Source organism: Gossypium arboreum, chromosome 13 (genome assembly GCF_025698485.1).
Source record: "Gossypium arboreum isolate Shixiya-1 chromosome 13, ASM2569848v2, whole genome shotgun sequence".
Taxonomy (NCBI): domain Eukaryota; kingdom Viridiplantae; phylum Streptophyta; class Magnoliopsida; order Malvales; family Malvaceae; genus Gossypium; species Gossypium arboreum.
In genome coordinates, this window is record NC_069082.1 from 63,234,454 (window position 1) to 63,256,914 (window position 22,461).

Consider the following 22,461-nt stretch of genomic DNA (forward strand, 5'->3'; position numbering starts at 1 on the left):
TCTTTCTTTCTTTCTTTTTTTTTTTACTTTTGAGTAGAATATAAGATGGAAATTATTTTCTCTCAATTAACGTAACAATAAATGTTTATATTTTAAAAATAATTAATACTCAATTTGGTCCCAAGCTTTACTTGTTTTCTCAATTTGATATCTAATTAGTCCAGAGTGTAAAAGAAAATGAAAAGGTCATGTGGTGCTATTAGAACGTACCACATTAGCCTTTTTTTTTATTTTAATATTATATATTATATTTATTAAAAATATAAAAGATCATATATAATATATAAATAATTCAAAATATCTTTACAAAGTTTAAAAATATTTTTTTATAAATTTAAAATATAAAAAGTCAAAATAGTATATAAAATTGAAAAAATTATAATTTTTAAAAATGTTTAAAATTTAGAAAATTGCAAAAATAAAAACTTAAATTTTCAAATATATATTCTAGAAAATTTATCATATTTTTTTTCAAAACTCTAAATTTATCAAAAATGGACAAAGTTCAACTAAAAATATAAAGTTTAGAAATTGATTTTTAAAGAAAAGAGAAATTGAAAAATTTGACAAAGTTTAACATTGAAAGTTGAAAAATAAAAAATATAAAATTTTAATTATTTTTAATAAATTGTAAAAAATATGTTTTTAAAAGATTTATATTTATGAAAAATATTTAAAATTTAAAGTCAACACCAATCAACAGTCTATCAACATCCGGTCAATGGTGGGTTAAAGTCAAAAGTTTTTAAATATATAAAATTTTCATTTTTTGAATTTAAATTCAATAATTTTATTTTAAATAAACCTAATTATCATGTAGCACATTTTGATTGATTGGATGTTTTATGTGGCACATTCCGTTATAAGTCAAATAGTTTTTCTAATGTCATTACAAAAAATGAGGTAAAACTCTTTTAAAAATATTTCCATGAAATAAAAGAGTATGAATATTTGTGATTATTATCTTATACATTGTGAAAGGAGAAAAAAACTTGACAAATAATACCATTTATTTTAGGTGTAATAAAATAATTAAAAGACATTTGGTATCCTTTTGTAGAATTTATTCACACAAAAGAAATAAATTAGGAACCAAGTGGAAATAATATGAAGTCAAAGAAAGGATGTTTCCGGTCAAATAAACGAGTTAGATCGCCGATCAAATCGGCAAAGAAAAATAAATCGTAAAAAGATGGGGTCAGTCCACGTCATATATAAATCCCCAAAGAGAAACAGACAAAGAAATGCCACACAACGGTCCAATTCCGCAATTCCCCTTCCAGTTCCTTTCTACATCCAACGGTCCAAAATTTCTTGTTCTAGAGCCTTCCTACAGAAGGCCCGATTTTGTAGTTCGCGTAATACTTGAATAAAAATAAAAATTAATTAAATGAAAAAGCAGCAAGAAAAACATGAAATTTGTATATTTTAAATGTTGGATTCGATGTTTAAAAACACTATAATGTCTTGCATTAATAATAACTTTGTCCCAAAGCAACTGAATCATTATTACTGGGATAGAAACCCTAAATATGAATAAGTTTGGGATATAAAATAAATGAATGGAATGGGAGTACATTAAAATGGTGTGTGGATAAAAGGATAAAGGCCAGTGTTAACTAGGGTTAGTTAATTAACCCTGGAACGGTAACACATTAGAGTTAAAAAGACCGTTTCTTCCGGAAAGGATAGAGCCATTCGGAGTTGGAAGGAAAAGGAAAATAGGCAGTGAGTGAGATAAAGAAGGAGACTTTCCTTTGTTTAGACAACTGAGTCTACTCGGACGAGTCTTTCCCTTGTTTTTTTTGCACTTACCTTTAAATTCTTCCTCTTTGTTCACCGATTCTAAAATCAACTCCAATTTATTTTCTTGAAACTTCAAATTTGCGGATAATCGGAGATTTCTATGTGCCCTTTATTCGGATCTTAACAGCCGGTAAGCTAATTTTCATCAAATTTATATGTTTTAAGTTTTTTTTGGAGCTTCAAGTTTGTGTTTTTATGTAAATGGAAAGTTGAAGATTCAATGTCCAGAGAGTTCTCGTTATTATCTATTGGTTGAATTAATTGAAAAAAAAATTACGTTTCAATTTGAGCGTTTCTTTTTAGAAATGAGAGTGAGAAAAAAGTTTACTATTGAAATTTCCTGTGCAATTGCTAATACGAATGTTTTTAAGCTAATATTCATGTTAACAACTTACTTTGATTCGTTGAATATTGAAGAAATGCATTGATTTCACTCTCTCTCTCTCTTTTTTTTTTTTTAGATGTGGGATTTTCTTTGTTTTGGATACCATGAATGCATTCATTTTGATAACTGATACTTTACTTCGGTCTTAGCTAGCTTTATACACTAGTTTGTCTATGTTCCAATAGATTTCGGGTTATTTGGTGTATATATTGATGGTAATACTGTTTTGTGCTAAATCAAAATCAGGGTTGTTTATTCCGAGTCTTTGTTCTTTCTTTTATTTTTTTCAGGTTTTTTGGGGGATTTCTACTGTTTGTGGACACCTTATTGGATATAGTACAAGGATAGATCTTCATTTTGGTCTGCCGGTTCTGTCAATTGGGTTATGTTCTTCTATTTTCTCTGATTTAGTTTTTGGGCTGGGGTTTTAGTTTTGGTTTCATTGATTGATGATTGTTGGTGAATTAGAGTTTTCCCTTGTTCATTTGCGATTGGGTTCCCAGTTTGGGGTCTTCTTGGAGGGGAAGAAGCTCTCTTCTAGTGTCGCTTCTGCCTCCAACTGCCACGAAACCGGTGATCGGTTTTTCTAGACATTTTATGTCTCGCAAGTTGGACAGTCTTGTTCAAACTCAGATGGCAGTTGCAGTTTTCAAAAGTCCTCTTAGAGGGGAATATCCTAGGAACAATAGAATGGAAGGGAAACAACCTGTTGGGAGGAGACGGGTTTTTGTGCAAACAGAGACCGGTTGTGTATTGGGTATGGAGTTGGATCGCAGTGACAGTGCTCATACAGTTAAAAGAAGGTTGCAGGTTGCCCTCAATTTCCCTGCCGAGCAAAGCTCGCTGACTTTTGGGGATGTGGAGTTGAAGAATGATCTTAGTGCCGTTCGGAACGACTCTCCGCTTCTCCTAACAAGGAACTATCTACACAGAAGCTCCTCTACTCCCTGTCTTTCACCAACTGGAAAAGATCTTCAGCAGAGAGATAAAAGTGGTCCTATTGAGATACTGGGACATTCTGATAGCTTTAACGTATTAAAAGTGGTGGTGAAGGACATTGTTAAGGCAATTAAGATGGGTGTTGATCCACTTCCTGTTCATAGTGGTCTGGGGGGTGCCTACTACTTTAGGAATCCCAGAGGTGAGAATGTTGCTATCGTGAAGCCGACAGATGAAGAACCTTTTGCACCAAACAATCCAAAAGGCTTTGTTGGTAAAGCCCTTGGTCAACCAGGTTTGAAACGTTCGGTTCGTGTGGGGGAGACTGGTTTCAGAGAAGTTGTTGCCTACCTTCTGGACCATGATCATTTTGCCAATGTGCCACCGACTGCGCTGGTGAAGATTACTCACTCAGTCTTCAACATTAATGATGGTGTGAACAGAAATAGGCCTCACAAGAATCTGGTTAGCAAGATTGCATCGTGCCAACAGTTTATTCGGCATGATTTTGATGCTAGTGATCATGGAACTTCAAGCTTCCCTGTTACTTCTGTGCACCGCATAGGAATACTTGATATACGTATATTCAACACGGACAGGCACGCAGGAAATCTTTTAATTAGGAAGCTTGATGGTATTGGAAGGTTTGGTCAGATGGAACTCATTCCTATTGATCACGGCCTTTGCTTGCCAGAAACTTTGGAGGATCCATACTTTGAGTGGATTCATTGGCCTCAGGCTTCAATTCCTTTCTCCGAGGATGAACTTGAGTATATACAGAAGCTTGATCCTATGAAGGATTGCGAGATGCTGCGAAGGGAACTCCCCATGATTCGGGAGGCTTGCCTACGCGTTCTGGTACTCTGCACTATTTTCCTCAAGGAAGCTGCTGCTTTTGGTCTCTGTCTTGCTGAAATTGGTGAGATGATGAGTAGAGAATTCCGGGCTGGAGAGGAGGAACCTAGTGAGCTAGAAGTTATTTGTCTTGAGGCAAGGAGATTGATAGCAGAGAGGGAGCTGTCATCCCCTAAGTCCGATGTGCGAGACGCAGAGTTCCAATTTGATATCGACTTTGAGGAACCAGAGTTAGACTTAAACCCGAAAATGGCTACAGATGATTTTATGAGCAGAGCACCATTCCAATTGGGAAACGGATTTGTAAGTAATCATTTTCCACTTTCAAAGCTGGAGGAATGCTTCGAGGAAGACGAAGAAGAAAGTGAAGAAGAAACCGAGCAGCCATGTTTTTCCACTTTCAAAGCTCTTGAAAGGATCCCATCCACTTCAAAGCTTTCAATGTCATTCAAAAATACCAGCTTAGGTGACAAGAGCCAGAAGTATTCAAAATTTTCTGGAACAAAGCAAGAAAACGGTTACCTTAATAACTCATCTGGGCATAGGAGTGCAACTGAGCAGCTCCCAGGAAATGTGAGCTTTGTGAAGCTGGCTGACATGAATGAGGAGGAATGGACTCTTTTCCTAGAGAAGTTCCAGGAGTTGCTCTACCCGGGATTTGAAAAACGAAAATCGGTTACTTTAGGTCAGAAGCAGATACAGAGGCTCGGTACTTCGTGCCAGTTTTGATATCGAGATATCCGTATATCGGTACCAGATAGTTGAAATGAGTTTTAGGATTGTTTGCACTTGGGATGAAGGATTGTTAGGAGAGATTTGAGTAATATGGGTTTGGCCCCGGGAATTGTTGTAGTTTGGGAGCAGCATTACGAGGAATTGATGTAAATATTCTTTGGCTTCATTTCAGCTAAGTAGAATTGGTTTTATTTCTTCTTTTAAGATCTTTGATTTTGTTTTTTGTTTTTTTCTTTTTCTTTCACTTGAATCACCTTCTTATGGACCTTGTTTGATAAATAATATATAAAAAGGGAGAGCATTTATGTAAATAAAGAATAGTTCAATATTTGTGTTTCAGAAAGCTTGCTTTCAAGTTCATAGTGGATTCATTTTGAGATTGGGAATTTTTCTTCTTGCTATTCCATGGGTTCTTCTGGATGTGAAAGTGATGGAACATCCATACAGTTCCTTGTCTGATTCATGAAAGAGATGCATATAGCTTTTTCAGAAAAGAAAAAAAAGATCAAGTTTGGATTAAATTTGAGATGGGTTAAGAGTTAAGAGAGTCAATTTTTTTTATTGATTTATTTAAAGATAAATTGTATTATTAAAAAAATTCATGTGTTTTGTTGCTTTCAAATTTCACTTTCGTAACTTAGGCAGTTTTGTTTTATAGTTAAAAGCATAAAGTAATGAATGTAATTTTAGAGAGTGTTCTATATTTGATATTGATATGAACAAAGACAAATTATATTGATCAAATTATTAATGAAAATATCTAAAAAAAATGACGTGGATTTTGAAAGTTTACAAAATTTATAAATCTACGGAACCTTTATCAACTGTTATCAATTATAACAATACGGCTTTAAGGGTTTGAGTTGGAATTTTTTAGAGAAACTATATCGGACATTAATATTATTTTCTAAAATCTCCATTTTAATTAATCTTGATGGAATTCTGAAATAAATTATATGAAAACAGAAGAGCGAAAAGGATATTTGGCGATGATAAATTTGATAAGGTGATTGAAAAACATATGGATAACATCCATAGATTGTTATTGAATTTCATTTTTACTTTCTTTAAAACCAACCACTTTTTATGATTTTCCTTTTCAAAAAGACAGATGCTTGTCTAAATCAATTCACATCTTCATGAAAATGAAACATTATTTTGGCACCAATATAGTGCAGCACGCTTATGTGTCTAATTCAATAGGTCGGTTTGAATCTACCTCAGTATGTAGCATTGGAATTTTTTCTTATATAAATTATATATTAACGGGATGTTTTACTTGAATTGAATGTTTGTTGAGATAAAATCCCTTACAGGATTTGATTGAAAGTGAGGACTTAAATTGGACAAAACCAGAGTGGTTTGATAGAAAGCATGGAGGTGGATGCTAACATTGAAAGCAAGGGACATATAATTAGAAAGCAACAAAAGAACTTCACATAATGTTGGTTGGGGTCCCAATTAAGACACTGCTATTTTATCAGTTAACCAAAGGTTGGACCCCCATCTATCCCATGCTCTTACACTTGCCTTTCTTTCTTTTGTCTTTGGAAAATTATGTTCATCCAATTTTAATATTACAAACTATACTTGAGAAAAAAAAGCTGGAATAATGGAGCTGCCCCCTGCCTGCAAGTTGGATTGTTTGTTTTGGGAAGTCTTTCAATGGCTGGAACATGGTTTTTCTTTCCCTTTAATTTGTCAGCTGCTTTCATTAAATGAAATGTATTTTTCGACTTTCTAAAATTATATTTGTTTTACCGTTATAATAAAAATAATTATATGTTATTATTTACTATTATAAAACTATTACTCCAAATTCAAATTAATCAGGTTTATTGAGATTTAGTTATTAAATAAAGTATCGTCTAAATATGTATAGATACTCTAGTAATTAATTTCTAATTGATGATAAATTGATTAGAAATTAGGGTTAATGTGCAACAATTATATATATATATTAAGGTTATGACCCTAAATTACGCATACGTAACTTTTCTAATATCTATTTTTACAAAATAAAAAGTCACTTTCTCTGAATTACTTGTGTGCTAATTTAGAATATTAAAACTATAAGATCAAGATTTCAAAAAATTAATAAATTTAGGTATGTTTATGCATTTAGTCTTATTTTTAATAATTTAACATGACAAATCTTAATTAATAAAATCTTGTATCAGATCTTATTTTTACAATTCTTGAACCTATGCTTCATATATATATATATATATATATATTTCTTAATAACAGGAAAAGGAAGGACTTGGAAACATAAATCACTTTATTTGTTATTTAATCTATTGAATATGGTTATCTTTTTAAAGTTAGTTTATTATTTTTAGTAAGTAAAAAGAATTTATTAAAATTCTGAAAGTTGCAAACTACCTTAAAATGTGGTCATTTTTTTAATGATATATAATTGTAATTTTGAAATTAGAAGGAAGTAAATAGTAAAAATATCAATATAACATTATTAAAAAAAAAAGATATTTGTAGTTCCACTAGGTCTCCATTGATGTGATTCTGCCCTATAGTTTGTCGAATATTGAAGTGAACAAACTGATCAGAGGTGGAACTGGAAGTACACAAATTTTAACTTATATAAAAGTTTATAATCATCTAGATATAAAATTTTAGTGTAAAAAAAATATGTAATATTTTAAATAAACAAAAAAAAACTCAAATATTATTAAAAAAAATAACAACACAGGAAAAGCAAATTATAGTTTTGAATAAAATACTTAAAGGTTAGTATTTATATATATGGCAGTCAAAAGGAAGATCTTCTGCCTTAAACTTAGCCTGCAGGTGAACCTCAAACGGTATACAGATTTACTTTCATATAATAAGGAAAAGTTTAAAAAATGAAGATGATTAAAGTGTAGAAAGCAGAGTTGAGCTAAATCTGGATAAACGTTGAAAGCTGGTTTGGTGAAGCAGAATAGGGCTTTGTACCAACCTGCTTAAAAACTGTTTTGGATAGAGTTGGAGGTGGAGCCCTATTCCTTTTCTCTTATTCATAAACCTGGGTCTTGTTTCTTGCTTATCTTGCTGCCACTTGTGGGTCATCGTCTATCTCATACTTAATATATATATATATATATATATATATAGGGAATAGGGATTGATTGTAATTGAAGATACAATGATAAATCCCTAGAGAAAAGCAAACAATGATAAGCAGGAGACCGCTAATAGTATCCTGGCTCTTAGGACCTATGTTATGTATACTTGCAGGTGAAGTACTCATTCAAGTACGTAAAAATATATGAGAAGATGACAGAAATGGAGGTTCCGCAACAAATTATTAGTATTATTTGTGAAAAGGGGGAAATTAATTAAGCAACAGTGAGACCTCGTGTCTGAGGAATAATATTATATGCTGTGTAAGTTACATACATGCATGCATTGGGATGGTGGCATGCATGGTTTGAGATCAGCATGTTAGATACTCAAGCAGGCGTCGTCCCCAGCCCACTCAAATCTCAAAAACAGGCCATTTTTTCAGTTTGTTTGGGCAACTACCCAATAGGCCTAGCCTAAGCCATAACCCTCTTACATTTCTTAATTTTACTATTGCGTTTTTTATTATTGAAATCTATACGTTTAATATATTATTTAGTACTTGAGTTTGACAATTTTTTTTAATGTGATATTTGTATTATTTTTTTGTCCAATTTGATAATTATATTTGACAAAAGTTATATATTTTGGTGCCCAAAAGTAATGATGTTAACATTTTAGTGTTTAATTCAAGTTTTAAAGTTGATTGGACGAAGGTTAATTACTAATATTATTAGAACATTTGATTTTTTCATGATTTTATTAATATAAAAATATCAAATTTAGGGACAAAATTATGCATTACATAAAATTTATAACTACTGAATATATGTTAGAAAATTATTTGATAATTTAGTAAAAATTAAGTACTAAATGTAACTATAGTGTTTCAAAAGTTAAATCTTTTACTTTTGAAAATTATTTATCTCTTAATTAAATTAATATTAACTTGAATAGTTTTGGAAAACACTAAACATGCATGATATATAGTTTTAACATTAGTAAGGGAAACTTTCCCCTTGTGCTTTAAATATGATAAATAGGCTTCTAGTTAATAGGTTATGTTATCGACGTTATTATGCTAGCATGGTACTAATGACCATTGAGTCAGCTATCTGAACGTTGGTACGTGATGTGATAACTATTGCATGAATTTGAAATAACAAGACATTGTGATAATTTTTAAATATGACAACTTTAAATCATATTTAATTTCAGTTTTACTTCCACTTAACAGCCTTTCTTCTTTCTCAAGAATCACTTTGCTCTCTTTCTTGTTTTTTTTAAGGTTTTTCCAGAGGTGTGCCCCTTCAAATAATAGCTCTCACCCACTAATCTTCAACTATGTATATGTTTGAAATTGAGATGTAAGCCAAATGCTGATCCAATCACCATCTAAAGGGACTCTCTAATTCTGTGGTCAAACGAAAGTAAATAAAGGTTGAAGAAGCCTCAAATTTTTTGTTGGAATCAGCTACTTGTATTTTATATTTAAAGACAAATTTACTTTGTATTATAGAATTTATTATGCACTCAAAATTATTTTAATATAATTTAAAGAAAAAAAACCCCTACTGTATTTTGAAGGGATATATTAAAAATTATAAATTTTTCATAAAGAATTACAAATAATATAATTTAAAGCTAAATTTTACAAATGAAATTTAAGAAATGGTAGTCAAATCTATAATTATGTTTTTTTTTAAATAAACCCAAGCCTACAAATATGAAATATCTATAATAATAATGATAATAACTAAAGATGCTAAGGGAGGGGTTGATGCCCCGACCAGCCCCCTCTTTAGTTAGGCCCCTGATTAGTACTTAAATTTTAAAAATGATAATGGAAAGTAAAATATACACTCTGAATGCAGAGATTATAATTATAATGGTCCGGTTTTTCCTACCTCCTTTCAATACTTTAGTTGATTCTGGGCAATTTAAGCTCTGTCTCTCATGCATCAAATGACCACCCAAAAAAGTACAGTCGAAAGTCAAGTATAATTAGAAAAAGAAGGCATAAATACTTTATAAGTTTTAACAACATTCATACATAGATGTAAGCAAAACCAGAAGTGTATTTTAACAGAATATTCCCCATCAAAACTAACATTCCTTATTCAAAGAAAACTATTAATATATATATTTTCCATGATTAGTTATTCTTAGGAGGGTGGTGCCTTGGTGTATGATAATCAGCATTGAAAGCCACAAAACCTGACCGATGTTCATCCACTTCATCAGGCAAATTCACAGTAATTTGGTCGCACCCTTTATTATTATTATTATTATTATTCCCACACTTTGATAACTTTGAAGTCGACCCACCAAGTCCAAAGGCACCACTCATGTTTTCCACATCATTCAGCTTCTTCATTTGCACCATTTTCCTCCCTCTTAGCCATTTCTTGTTTATAGCAGCAGTTACACTTGCAGCATGTTCATCACCACCTTTCAACAATCCCTGGTAAAACCCCATTTCTTTTTTTCAGATATACAAAACATTCATTTATCATGCAACAAGAAAAGTTAAATTAGACACCTTGTTATTAGTTTTATTATTACCTTTCTAGTTGGAACTGTCATGTGGTTTGAATCTGGGATCCCATCTGTATAAAACAAAATTATAAGCAACATGCATATTAAATAAAAAGGATTTTGATGTAGTGTTATGTATGTACCTTGGATGGCTTGTGCAATGGAGATCAATGCAGCAAATAGAAGCAAAATGGAGAGGCATGTTATGACCCTCTCAGCAGCCATTTGTCTTGCTAGAAATGGCTTATGTTGAGTAAATGAAAAGAGAAGCAAACTAGGGTTTTAGAGGTAGGGAGATTGATTGATTGATGACCAAATTATCAAGTCAAATATAGGTTTTAGCACCTATGTAGCAAAACCCAAGTCAAGGCTATGGTTTCCAACATCTGCCTAGCTTTTCAAAGTAATTATATATAGAGAGAAGAAATCTAGTTGAATTGATTTTTTTTTTAAAATATTTACACATGGAAGATATTTGAATACTATAATGTATTGCATCTGAACACTCCAATATATCACCCCACTTGTGTCAACGAGATTGAAGTTGAAACTATATGGGAATCTCAATGCTTTTTTTCGTTTGCAATCACAAATGGAATTTGTAGTAAATTTAAGTAGTTGTTTCAAGGTCCAAGATGAAAATTGGGGTCTAAGAGAGAGGTTTTTTTTTTTTTGTTGTTGTTGTTGTTCGTAACAAATTTGCATGGAAAACATCGAAGTTATGGTAACAATGCAAAAAGTTTTGAAAGAGAGAAGATCCAAGGGTTTAAAAGTGGTCCATCAAGCAGCTTAGTGTTAGAGGTAATGGTGGAAGCTTAGATAACGTAAAATGCAAGGTACGTGTGTTCTGCGCCTGTCTGCCGCCATGTAGTCAACGAGAAATATTAGGTTTTCGTTTTTGTTTGCCCCAAGCAGGCTATATTGATATACGGTTTCAAATCTTGATTTCCCAAATGAGTAGGCTACTATTCTCCAATCCCCACACCTTTGTTTTCTTGAATGATTTTCAGCCTTTTCAAATCCTTCCTCTATTGAAATTGGGCAACAATAGTTGCTATGAATCTTTAAAGTATTAATATCATGTTAATTAAATTCTTTCGTTTATTTATCTTTTAATTTAGATATTAATTACTAACTCAAATATAATGAATGAATGATGTTATAAGCATATATCTATACTTATTACATTAATAACTTTGATATAATGTATAAAAAAAAATAGAAGCCTTCTAAAGTTTTATTGGGTTTAGATTATTTATATGGTAGGTTTAAAATGTTATAATCTATCCATATGTTTTAAATATGCTCAATATAGAAAATCATTGTCAATTTGTTAACCTAACTATATATATTTACAATTTATGCCTCATTGATTGGAATAAATCAATATCTCACACATTTTACTAATAAGTAATTCTTACTAATAGGAATGAGTCAAACAACCTTAATATATTATTTAAACATAGGAAAAACATTATAAATTATTTTATCAATCATTCTCATCACATTATTCATAGTCCCTTTTAATTATTTAATGACATTTTAATAATTTTTTCTATGTTATTGACATATAATTTTGGTATTTTTTACCTAGAACCCCGAAAACTCGAATCTAAAACATTAAATCATAAACCTTAAATCTCAAACCTCAAACCCCAAGTTTTAATTATAAACTCTAAACTCTAAACTTTAAATCTAAAACTTCAAACTCTAAACACTGAACTTTGAATCTTAAACCTCAAACCCCAAACTCTCAGAATTTAAAATTTAAATTTAAATTCAAGAATTAGAATTTGAGTTCGAGATTTAAGGTTGGAATTCAAGATTCAAAATAAAAATACAAAAATTATGAATTAATAACCTGAGAAATTTATTAAAATATTATTAAATAATTAAGAAGAAATAGGGTTGGGTCCCAAAACAGACACAATAGGGATGTAAACTAAGACACCGCAATCTTTTTTAATAGCTAAGAATTTGTGAAACCCTGGTCCTGAGGGTAGGATAGGTTAGCATAGGTGGGTAGCTCAAGCGTAGTTTCCAACACCATTTGAATGATTCGGTGGGTCTAAACCCGCCAGCCACCACCGGCTAACATATTTTCACACACCTACACGTCGAAGTATGTGCCATAGTTGTATCGGAATACAACCAGAAGCATGTTCTGCCACATGCCCACCACATAATTATATTGTACGAAACCGTAGTTGGAGAAGGAACAATCTGGTAAGAAACTGCTTCAGCGTTTGCTAGCTTATTAGGAGAATATTAAATTATAGATTGCTGACTATCTTCAGTTTTATTTTGTTGATTTATTTCACTAAAATGTAAAATTTTAAAGTTAGCTCCATGCAATATAAGATTATTTAAAAGTATATTTTATTAATTTTATTATTTTGGAATTTGTTATTAACAACTTTAATTTTTTAATCTAATTTTCATTAAATTATTATATTTTTGTTTTTATTACAATTTATATATTAATTAGTAAATATATAAAATTGAAATGAATCTATAAATCATAATTATAATAATTTGTAAAAATAATTTTATTATCAATCCTTATTTATAAATCATAATTAATATACTGATAAATAAATCTATAGAATAAATAAAAATAATGTATAATTTTAAAATATCACATTTACTGTTGTTTTTTATTATTATAAAAACATCTACTGTTTTTTTTTTGAAAGATCTACTGTTGTTTTACTATTAAGAAAAAGGGATTTTTTTAATTATACTTAAATTTTATTTGGAAAAAAACGAGTTAAATTAATAAAAACAAAGGACAATTTTTCTAGAATTTCAAATTATACCCATAATTTTAGATAATCTAAGTAATGGGTGATATTGGAATTATATTTTATATTTCAATATTTTGACACGATTTAAGAATGTGAGATTACGAGAGTCTAAAATGTTTTGAATCTAAATAAGATAATTTTAACCGGAATGTGAAATTACATGAAATACACCTCGAGGAAAACTTAACAAAAGAAGAATATGAAAATATATATGGATTATTATTTGATATACAATCGATGCAATTTTTAGTTTCATAAATAATATTAACAACTTTGTCATATGTCTCATTTATATTTATATTTTTATTTTTAAATATAAAAGGGTACTTGTCAATTTTTAACCTTATGTGTAAAATAAAATAAATTTTACGACCGATATATTAAATAATTATCCGATAAATATATCACGGGCAATATATTTATGTTTCAAATATCACCTGTAGTATTGGTTTTTTTTTTTAGTCCATATTTAAAGTTTATAGTTGTCTTATATTGGTATATATTAGGCTGTATTGATTGAATGTTATTATATTCCCTTCATTGGAAAAGCCAATGCCAGTTGATCAATCTTCTTTCTATTGACGACATTTCTTCTCCATATGCATCGAAAGCATAAGACAATTACTTGAAGTTTTGTCGTGTTAATTTACTGTTTTTTTTTTTGCAATGTCAATTGGTCCGTTAGGTCCAAGAAGCTGACTGCGGCTAACTATGGCCTTAAACCCATTTACAGAAACTAGAAATTCAGGGTCAAGTAGAAACTAAGTGATCCAAGACTTAGCCCGTTATAGTTGACAACTTCATTGGTCCCAAGCCCACAGTAGCCGTAACTTTTTTCTCTTTTTATAATTTTGATCATTTGTATTTGCTCCACAGGGAATTTTTTCAGTGTGTTGATACAAGATATGTAATTCACATGGAGTATTAAAAATGATTAGTTGGGTTCATAGAGAATAGGAGTTTGGAGGCAGCTGTTTTGTAGAAATGTCTTCTGAAATAAGATCATGGAGTGTTGTATTAAGATGTGATTTAATTACACCTTATAGAAATAATAGTGAAATTCTAAAAATTTTATTGGACTGAGTGAACCTTGATATGATCTAGTAATGGTTCACATGAATCTATAGAAATCTTTTTATGGACCAGCCTCTGGTTAACTTAATGAACAAGATTAGAGACATGTATTTATCATTGTAAAATGATTCACAAAGGATTCCTGGTACTAGCACAAACAAATAGTAAAGAGTGGTATAAGTTAGAAATTGATGGAATGGGTCCTCATGTTGTTTTCAATTTTCATTTTCCTTTCATAGTTGATTCAAGTGTGCTTCAGTTGGAGTTGGCAATGTTTTGGGTAAAGGAACTGCTAACTATGGAGACTGGATGGCAGTGGTGACGTGGCGGGATAAAATGATCACTTATTCATTGATTATTGCTAATAAAATGATAACGTGATACTTTAATTCAAGAGTGAACAACTTGACCTCTAAATTAAGACTAAGATTAAAAAATTTACTACACGTGTATTGCGTGTGAAAATTGCGATTTTAGAACACAAATGTGTGTTTAAAAATAACATATACTAAATAATGAAATGTACAATTTATAACTAATTAATAGCAACACATAAAATGTGTATTATATACAAAAATCAATATTATTAATAATGACATATGAAATATGTATCTTGAGATAGTGTTGAGTTAATTTGTAACACTAATCCAATCAACATTATTATAATATTAGAAATCTTATCACACATGTATGCGTGTGGAAACTATGTACTTAAATAAAACTAAAATACTTTCGAATAATATGACTTATTATAGTTATAAAAGATATTTTATAATTTTTTAACCGAATTGATGATCCTGTTTAAAATGGCATCAAATCAATAAAAACTTAAATAATAAGTTAATAAATATTTTATACTTAAATTAATAATAAATGATATATTGGTATGCATGCAAATATTATTTGAATGTGTACTGTGATGAGATTAAAATTTGTTATTAAAAATAGATGCATCAGAATAAAAGGAAAAAAATAGAAAGAAATTTAAAAAAAACCGCATATTTTTTATTATTCAATTAAAATTTAAAATATGAGAAGGACGAATAAATTTCATAAATTCCTTCTCAAATTTGGATCATAAAGTTATTAGCTGAACAATGCCCCTATAATTTCCAGAAACTTGGCCACTATTTTACCCCTTTGGCCAATACTCTTGTTTGATAACTGTATTCCATATTTACACACATTTGAATATAAATATTACATGTTTTAATTTATAATCCAATATTTATTTTGTATAATAATTTATTTGACCTTTCGATTTAAAAAAATATTTTTGTCTATCAATTTTTTATATTTTTTAGCCATTAAATTTGTATTATTTATCAAATACCTCAAATTGCTAATGCAATATTCTCGTGTATACCATGTATATGCCATATCATCATTAAAATATTTTATACTTTTTAATAATGTTACTAAGTTATTTAATAATTTTATAAACTTTTGAGTAAAATTAATTAATAGCATTCACGTAGTAATTTACATGTATATCACATCAGTAAAGATAATAAATATTAATTTTTCATTCATTTTAAATAAAATGTTTTCTTAAAGATTAAAAAGAAAGTAAAAATTAAATAAAGAGTTATACCTATTTGTTTTTATGAAATAAATGAGATTATCATTATTTTCAAATATGAAAGAGAAGTAGCGGTTCTCAAATTTGAGCTGGATTCATGGCGGTTGCGGATGGGCGCTTAATTAAAATTTTAATAATTTTAATTTTAAGAGTTTAATGGGAATTTTTTAAAAGTTGAAGTTTAATTAAAATTTTAATTTTTTTGTGAAATTTATGAAAATTTCAAAAATTTTAGAAGAATTTAGTTAAAAGTTTCAAAAAACTAAAAGACTTAATTAAAAATTTTCAAAATTGAAATATTTTTTATGGGAGGCTCCATTGGCCTTACCTTCTGCCCCTGATTCATGAAATATTGTTGATACATATAAGGGGAAAGATAACTTGATTAGCATCAAGATTCAAATAAAGCCAAAATTGTTGATTTGTCAGCAAGAGCAATAATTTAATTAAATTGAAAAATAAAATATTTTAAATTCTTTTGGAATTTTAGATAAAAAATTAGATTTTGAAATACTTAATATTATTTTTATAGTTTCATAAAACTAAACTATGAATTTTCAGATTTTTAAAGAAATTTATGATATTTCTAGAAGATTTTAGAATTATGCTAAAAAATTTCCAAAAGTACTAAATTGATAATAGAATTATATTTGAAGGACAAATTAGATATGAATAGATTGAGGGAATGAGTGACTTTATTGTAATTGTGTATAGTATAGTGACAAATACCAGAGTTTACCCAAAAAAGAATAGGGGGATAATATCATATGGTTCCAGAATCATTGGCCTTTGAATTCCAAAATATAACTCTAAACTCTAAAACTTCCCCCACCTTATTTCCGGGTTTCTGGAACCTCCATTCATTCCCTTAACACCGTCTCAGTAGGGTTTTTAGTTTCTTATCTTCACTTCTGCTTATTCCCACACTCTCACTTTCTCTTAAGCTTTGCCTTCATGGCTTCAGTTCCAACTAGAAGCTTAGCTACCCCATCTTTAGCTACTTCTCTCCCTTTAACAAACCCCAACAAGGCCTTCACTCTCCGAACCCCCTTTCTAACCCCAAATGCTCTCAACAACGCCTTCTCTTGCTCTGGCTTAAGGTGGAAACTTGAGAAGACAAACAACCTGATTGCGGTTCAGTGTGTGACGTCCACAGTTGCTGAGAAAGAGACCCAAGTGACTTCCGGGGAAAAATTTGAATACCAAGCCGAGGTGGCTTTCTTTTTCTATTGGATATAATAGCTTTTGTTGATTAATGGGTAGGTGTTTGTTTAATATTGATGGTTTCTCTCCTATGTTTGGCACGATTTTTACATGGCTGCAGGTTAGCCGCTTGTTGGATTTGATTGTTCATAGTCTATACAGCCACAAAGAGGTGTTTCTGAGAGAGCTTGTAAGGTGAGAGAACTTTTGTCTTCTATAACTAGTCATTTCTTTTCTTTCTTTTTTTACAATGAAGACTCCTAGTTTTGAATTGAAACTAATGAAGAATTCATGCTTTTGCGCTCTAGTAATGCTAGTGATGCTTTAGATAAGCTTAGATTCTTAAGTGTGACTGAGCCCTCACTGCTTGGAGATGCTGGGGAACTTGAGATACGCATCAAGCCTGATCTAGATAATGGGACTATCACTATCACGTACGTTTGCTTATGACCTTTCTTACTGAAAAAGTTGAAATGGAGGACTTATTTTCTTAAAATTTCTTTTCATGGATTTCAGAGATACTGGTATTGGCATGACAAAAGAAGAGCTTGTTGACTGTCTTGGAACAATTGCTCAAAGTGGTACTTCAAAATTTCTTAAGGCTCTTAAGGTAACCTCTTTCATATATATTTTTTTAAATAAAAAAGTTTACTGTTTTTGGTCACTTACTTGGCATCTAATTCTCTGTAGGAAAATAAGGATCTAGGGGCAGACAATGGCTTGATCGGTCAATTTGGTGTTGGATTCTATTCCTCGTTTCTTGTTGCAGAGAAGGTAACATGCTATCTGCTTAATTGGTATCTTGCATTATGATCTTTCCGTTCCTATTTGAAGCCTCTTTTTGGTTCAATAATTTTCATGTTTAAGTGCTAATTGCATTTGTTTGCTTAAAATTATTCTTGATCAGGTTGTTGTGTCCACAAAGAGTCCAAAGTCAGAGAAGCAATATGTTTGGGAAGCTGTAGCAGATAGTAGCTCCTATGTGATCAGGGAGGAAACTGATCCTGAAAAGCTTCTAAACCGTGGTACCCAGATTACACTGTATTTAAGGGTACTCAACATGTTCCTTTTTTTTTTGTCCCGTTATATCATGTTTGAATTTTTCTGTTTAACTAGTGTATTTGTATGTTGAAATATGAAAAGAAGATAGTAGATGGAGTTTTGAGATTTTAATGTCGTGTTTATTGGTATAATGGCCTTTACATTCTGGTTCTTCCAAGTGCCAAATTTGGTCTAAGATGTTGTTCTCTTGCAGTCAGATGACAAGTATGAATTCTCTGATCCGATCAGAATTCAGAATTTGGTGAAGAATTACTCCCAATTCGTTTCTTTCCCCATCTACACTTGGCAAGAAAAATCAAGGACAGTTGAGGTTAGTGTATGTCTGTATGTACTTCTCTACTAGTTCTTTAAGCAAGGGTAAGCAATTTAAAAATATCAGACTGACTAATTGTTACCCCTCTCCATTGCCTTGAGACTCCTCATGTTCTTAATCAGTACTGACTTTGGACCTCATGGATGTCTCAAGTTGTATAAACCAGTGTTAAAATCCACGCCATGTTTGAGATTTATAACTATATATGTATATATATACACAAACTGTGACTATATATATGTATATACAAACTATGAAAAGAATTTGTTTCTTTTGAAGATGTTACCATTTGGCTTAAGCCCATCAATGGACTTCTATTTTTTCCCAGTCTCCATAGCCAATGCGAAAGAGTCACTCTATTTTGTTATGTGCACTTGAACTCTGAGCGCATGGAAAGTTCTTGACCATTCTTTACTATATTCAACCTTTGAGCAGGTAGAGGAGGAAGAAAAACCAAAAGAAGGAGAAGAAGAAAAGCCAGAGGTAACCTTACCCTGCTTTTGATGTTAATTTTTGTAGCAAACTTTCTTCTTTGTAAATATTGTGTTATAGTGGACTTATCTTCTTGTTGACAGGGTGAGAAGAAAAAGAAGACAACTAAAACTGAGAAATATTGGGACTGGGAATTAGCAAATGAAGCAAAACCAATATGGGTGAGTTTGTTGTTCTGTCACCTCTATAAATGCAAGTTTTAATGCCTGCTTTTTCTTAAGAATATCCTCTATTTTCCATATAGTTTTTATTGTTATAAACCATCATTTACATGTCTTTTGGGAGGTCTGTTGTAGATGCGAAATCCAAAGGATGTTGAAAAGGGTGAGTACAATGAATTCTACAAGAAGACTTTCAATGAATTCTTGGATCCTCTTGGATACACTCACTTCACTACAGAGGTAAGTGTGCATTTATAGTTCTATAAATTGACAACTTATGCCTAGCAAAAGCCATTAATGTTTCCCTTGTAATTATGCAGGGTGAGGTGGAGTTTAGGAGTGTTCTGTACATTCCTGGCATGGGTCCTCTCAACAATGAGGATGCTATGAATCCTAAAACAAAGAACATACGATTGTATGTGAAACGTGTATTTATCTCGGATGATTTTGATGGAGAGCTGGTAAGTTTTAACTTGGTCACTTGATAGCTCTATTTATAGAGTACTAAATTTTGCAGTTCTGAGTTTGTTTGTGGGGACTTATTATATTGCTTTGCATCGAATAAAACTCAGATGACTAGAAAATTTTAGTCTGTTTTGGTTTAAGTTTCCTTCCATTTCTTGCTTGTTTAATGATAAAGCTGTAGAAAGCTTCAGTTTTTTTTTTGTGTGTGTGTACTTTCATATAAGTGACTGAATCCTGAAATTTTGGAAGTGGGGGCTGTGATAATAGTTGATCCTCTGTTTGTAGCTTGTGTTATTAAGCTTTAACTTGTATTTAATCTTTACGCATTGTTTTTCAGTTTCCACGATACTTGAGCTTTGTGAAGGGTGTTGTGGACTCAGATGATCTTCCCCTTAATGTTTCTCGAGAGATCCTTCAAGAGTCTCGAATTGTAAGATTAATTTTGTTTACACTTCTGTAGTTATATCAAAAAATTTTACATCCACAAGCATGCTCATTTATTGCCAAGTACAATTCTTACTTTCAGTTTAGGGGCTATGAGCAGTGCAGCTAGCTATTTAATTACTACTGTTACTTGTGTTATTTACTAATCTATGGTTATTATGTGTTAGGTGAGAATCATGAGAAAGAGGCTTGTCAGGAAAACATTTGACATGATTCAAGAGATTTCTGAAAGTGAAAATAAGGAGGTATATAGCATGATGGGGATCATATGTTTTTTCATTATTTCTGAATTGAACTTTGTTGATTAACTTAGCTGAAAATTGATTACAGGATTACAAAAAATTCTGGGAGAACTTTGGCAGGTTTCTAAAGTTGGGCTGCATTGAAGACTCTGGTAATCACAAGCGTATAACTCCATTGCTTAGGTTTTACACATCAAAAAGTGAAGAGGAATTGACAAGTTTGGATACCTATGCTGAAAATATGAGTGAGAATCAAAAGGCAATTTATTACTTAGCAACTGACAGCTTAAAAAGTGCCAAGACTGCTCCATTCTTGGAGAAATTGGTTCAAAAAGACATTGAGGTATGTTTTAGATTTGCATTAGATGTACAAGGCTCTAAATAAACTTGGCATTTGGTCTTTAGGCTGCCGAACATGAAATTTGTAGTCTTCAATAATGTGATTAAATTTGATAGATGTCATATAATAGTGAATTGCCTGAATCATGTTTGGGTAGTCTTCTGTTTGGAAATACCATGAAAAACTTAGCTTAAGAATAGAAAAGAGATAACATTTGTTGTTTCTTATAATGATAGGATGAAAGAGACCTTTATATTCTTGTTTTTACTAAACCCTTGTTTGTCTTTTTCCTGTAGTGGATATGGTCTCTTTGCTTTTGATGTTCCATGATAACTGATATAGCTTCTTGTTTTATAGGTTCTCTATTTAATAGAACCTATCGATGAGGTTGCCATCCAAAATCTGCAGACCTACAAAGAAAAGAAATTTGTTGATATTAGCAAGGAAGATTTAGAGCTTGGTTGGTGTTTATGATTTCATCTTTTCATTTACTTATTTTTGCTCTTAATTTCTGATGGCTTTGGAGTGAATATGATGGAATTTGTCATCATACAGGTGATGAAGATGAGGTAAAAGAGAGGGAAACTAAACAAGAATACAACCTTCTCTGTGATTGGGTAAAGCAACAACTTGGAGACAAAGTGGCCAAAGTCCAAATTTCGAAGCGTCTATCGTCTTCACCTTGTGTGCTTGTTTCTGGCAAGTTTGGATGGTCAGCCAACATGGAAAGGTAAGCAGTTTGCTTTTGCTTCTCAATATAAGTCATAGAAATATTTGAAACCTATTCTTCAACTAGTATTTTCAAATGCATAATGAAGGTTGATGAAAGCACAAGCCCTTGGAGATACTGCAAGTTTGGAGTTCATGAGGGGAAGGAGGATACTAGAAATTAATCCAGATCATCCAATTATCAAGGACTTGAATGTATGACCGTTTTAGTTAAACTTGATATACGATGTTGTCGTTTGAGTGTGTAATTACGATGTTAATTTTGGTTCTATTTTCCATGCAGGCTGCATGCAAGAATGCACCCGAAAGCAGTGATGCTAATAGAGCTGTTGACTTGTTGTATGATACAGCATTGATCTCCAGTGGTTTCTCTGTAAGTGGATAGAATCCGTTATTTGATTTAGGTTTAACATATTTGCAGATTTTTATGTATCATGTTATTCTTACATTCATCTTGGATTGTGCAGCCTGAGAGCCCTGCTGAGTTGGGAAACAAGATATACGAGATGATGGCAATGGCACTTGGAGGCAGATGGGGTAGATCAGAGGAAGAAGATGAGATTGAAGCATCAGAAGCTAGTGCTGCTGAAACCGATACGGGTGACGATGAAACTTCAGAGACCCAAGTTATCGAACCATCGGAAGTACGGACAGAGAGTGATCCTTGGCAAGATTAAATATGGTCAAAATTATATTGTAAATTTTCAATATATTATTTGATTGGGATTTAGCAAAATAATCCGGAAAATAAATAAGAACACTGAGAAGTGAAGAATTTTGTGGGTTGAGTTGGGGTAAAGCCACTGAAACAGACAAGTTTTTGATGGTTTAATATGATCATTTTGGCTGTGCATAAACTGATTGATATTTAGCGAATTTTAGAGCATTTGAGTTGCTAAATGCAGACATTTGTTAAGTAAAACCAAATTGATCTAACAACTTAGTGGGCAATTAACTGGACAAAATTGGATAGGAAGCACGCCAAGATTTAGTGCATAAATTAATAATATTTATTTAAGGATTTATATTTCATCGATGATAATCCATAAATTTGCACGCCAGAAAAGTCTTTCCATTTTCAAAAGTCTATCAGTATCGATCGGAGAAAAAGCTCAAATTTGAGCTTCACAGAATTCGAACCTGAAATCAATCTGGCTTGAGTTAAATATAGATTCAACTCAAAGCTCGATTTTATAATTGAACAACCATAATTAATATTAATAATT

General features: G+C 31.3%; 2 protein-coding genes across 2 annotated transcripts; both read left to right on the forward strand.

Moving 5' to 3' along the window:
- The first annotated feature begins 1,440 nt into the window (after window positions 1-1,440).
- Window positions 1,441-5,038, forward strand: LOC108463962 (phosphatidylinositol 4-kinase gamma 5-like). The gene is made up of 2 exons (XM_017763994.2): window positions 1,441-1,936; window positions 2,482-5,038. The coding sequence occupies exon 2, from the start codon at window positions 2,789-2,791 to the stop codon at window positions 4,712-4,714; it is 1,926 nt and encodes a 641-aa protein (XP_017619483.1). The 5' UTR covers window positions 1,441-1,936; window positions 2,482-2,788; the 3' UTR covers window positions 4,715-5,038.
- An 11,500-nt stretch (window positions 5,039-16,538) lies between these two features.
- On the forward strand, window positions 16,539-22,092 carry LOC108464306 (heat shock protein 90-5, chloroplastic). The gene is made up of 19 exons (XM_017764536.2): window positions 16,539-16,996; window positions 17,109-17,182; window positions 17,296-17,421; window positions 17,504-17,597; window positions 17,678-17,761; window positions 17,895-18,038; window positions 18,243-18,359; window positions 18,798-18,845; window positions 18,938-19,015; window positions 19,151-19,255; window positions 19,336-19,476; window positions 19,818-19,910; window positions 20,092-20,169; window positions 20,255-20,509; window positions 20,864-20,966; window positions 21,062-21,236; window positions 21,325-21,430; window positions 21,519-21,608; window positions 21,703-22,092. The coding sequence occupies exons 1-19, from the start codon at window positions 16,739-16,741 to the stop codon at window positions 21,910-21,912; spliced, it is 2,379 nt and encodes a 792-aa protein (XP_017620025.1). The 5' UTR covers window positions 16,539-16,738; the 3' UTR covers window positions 21,913-22,092.
- Window positions 22,093-22,461: the final 369 nt, after the last annotated feature.

Coding starts and splice junctions, on each gene's coding strand:
- LOC108464306 (XM_017764536.2), top strand. CDS start 16,739: ATGGCTTCAGTTCCAACTAGAAGCTTAGCTACCCCATCTTTAGCTACT. Junction 19,016..19,150: donor ATGAAGCAAAACCAATATGG/GTGAGTTTGTTG, acceptor GGTCTGTTGTAG/ATGCGAAATCCAAAGGATGT. Junction 20,170..20,254: donor CTGAAAGTGAAAATAAGGAG/GTATATAGCATG, acceptor AATTGATTACAG/GATTACAAAAAATTCTGGGA.
- LOC108463962 (XM_017763994.2), top strand. CDS start 2,789: ATGTCTCGCAAGTTGGACAGTCTTGTTCAAACTCAGATGGCAGTTGCA.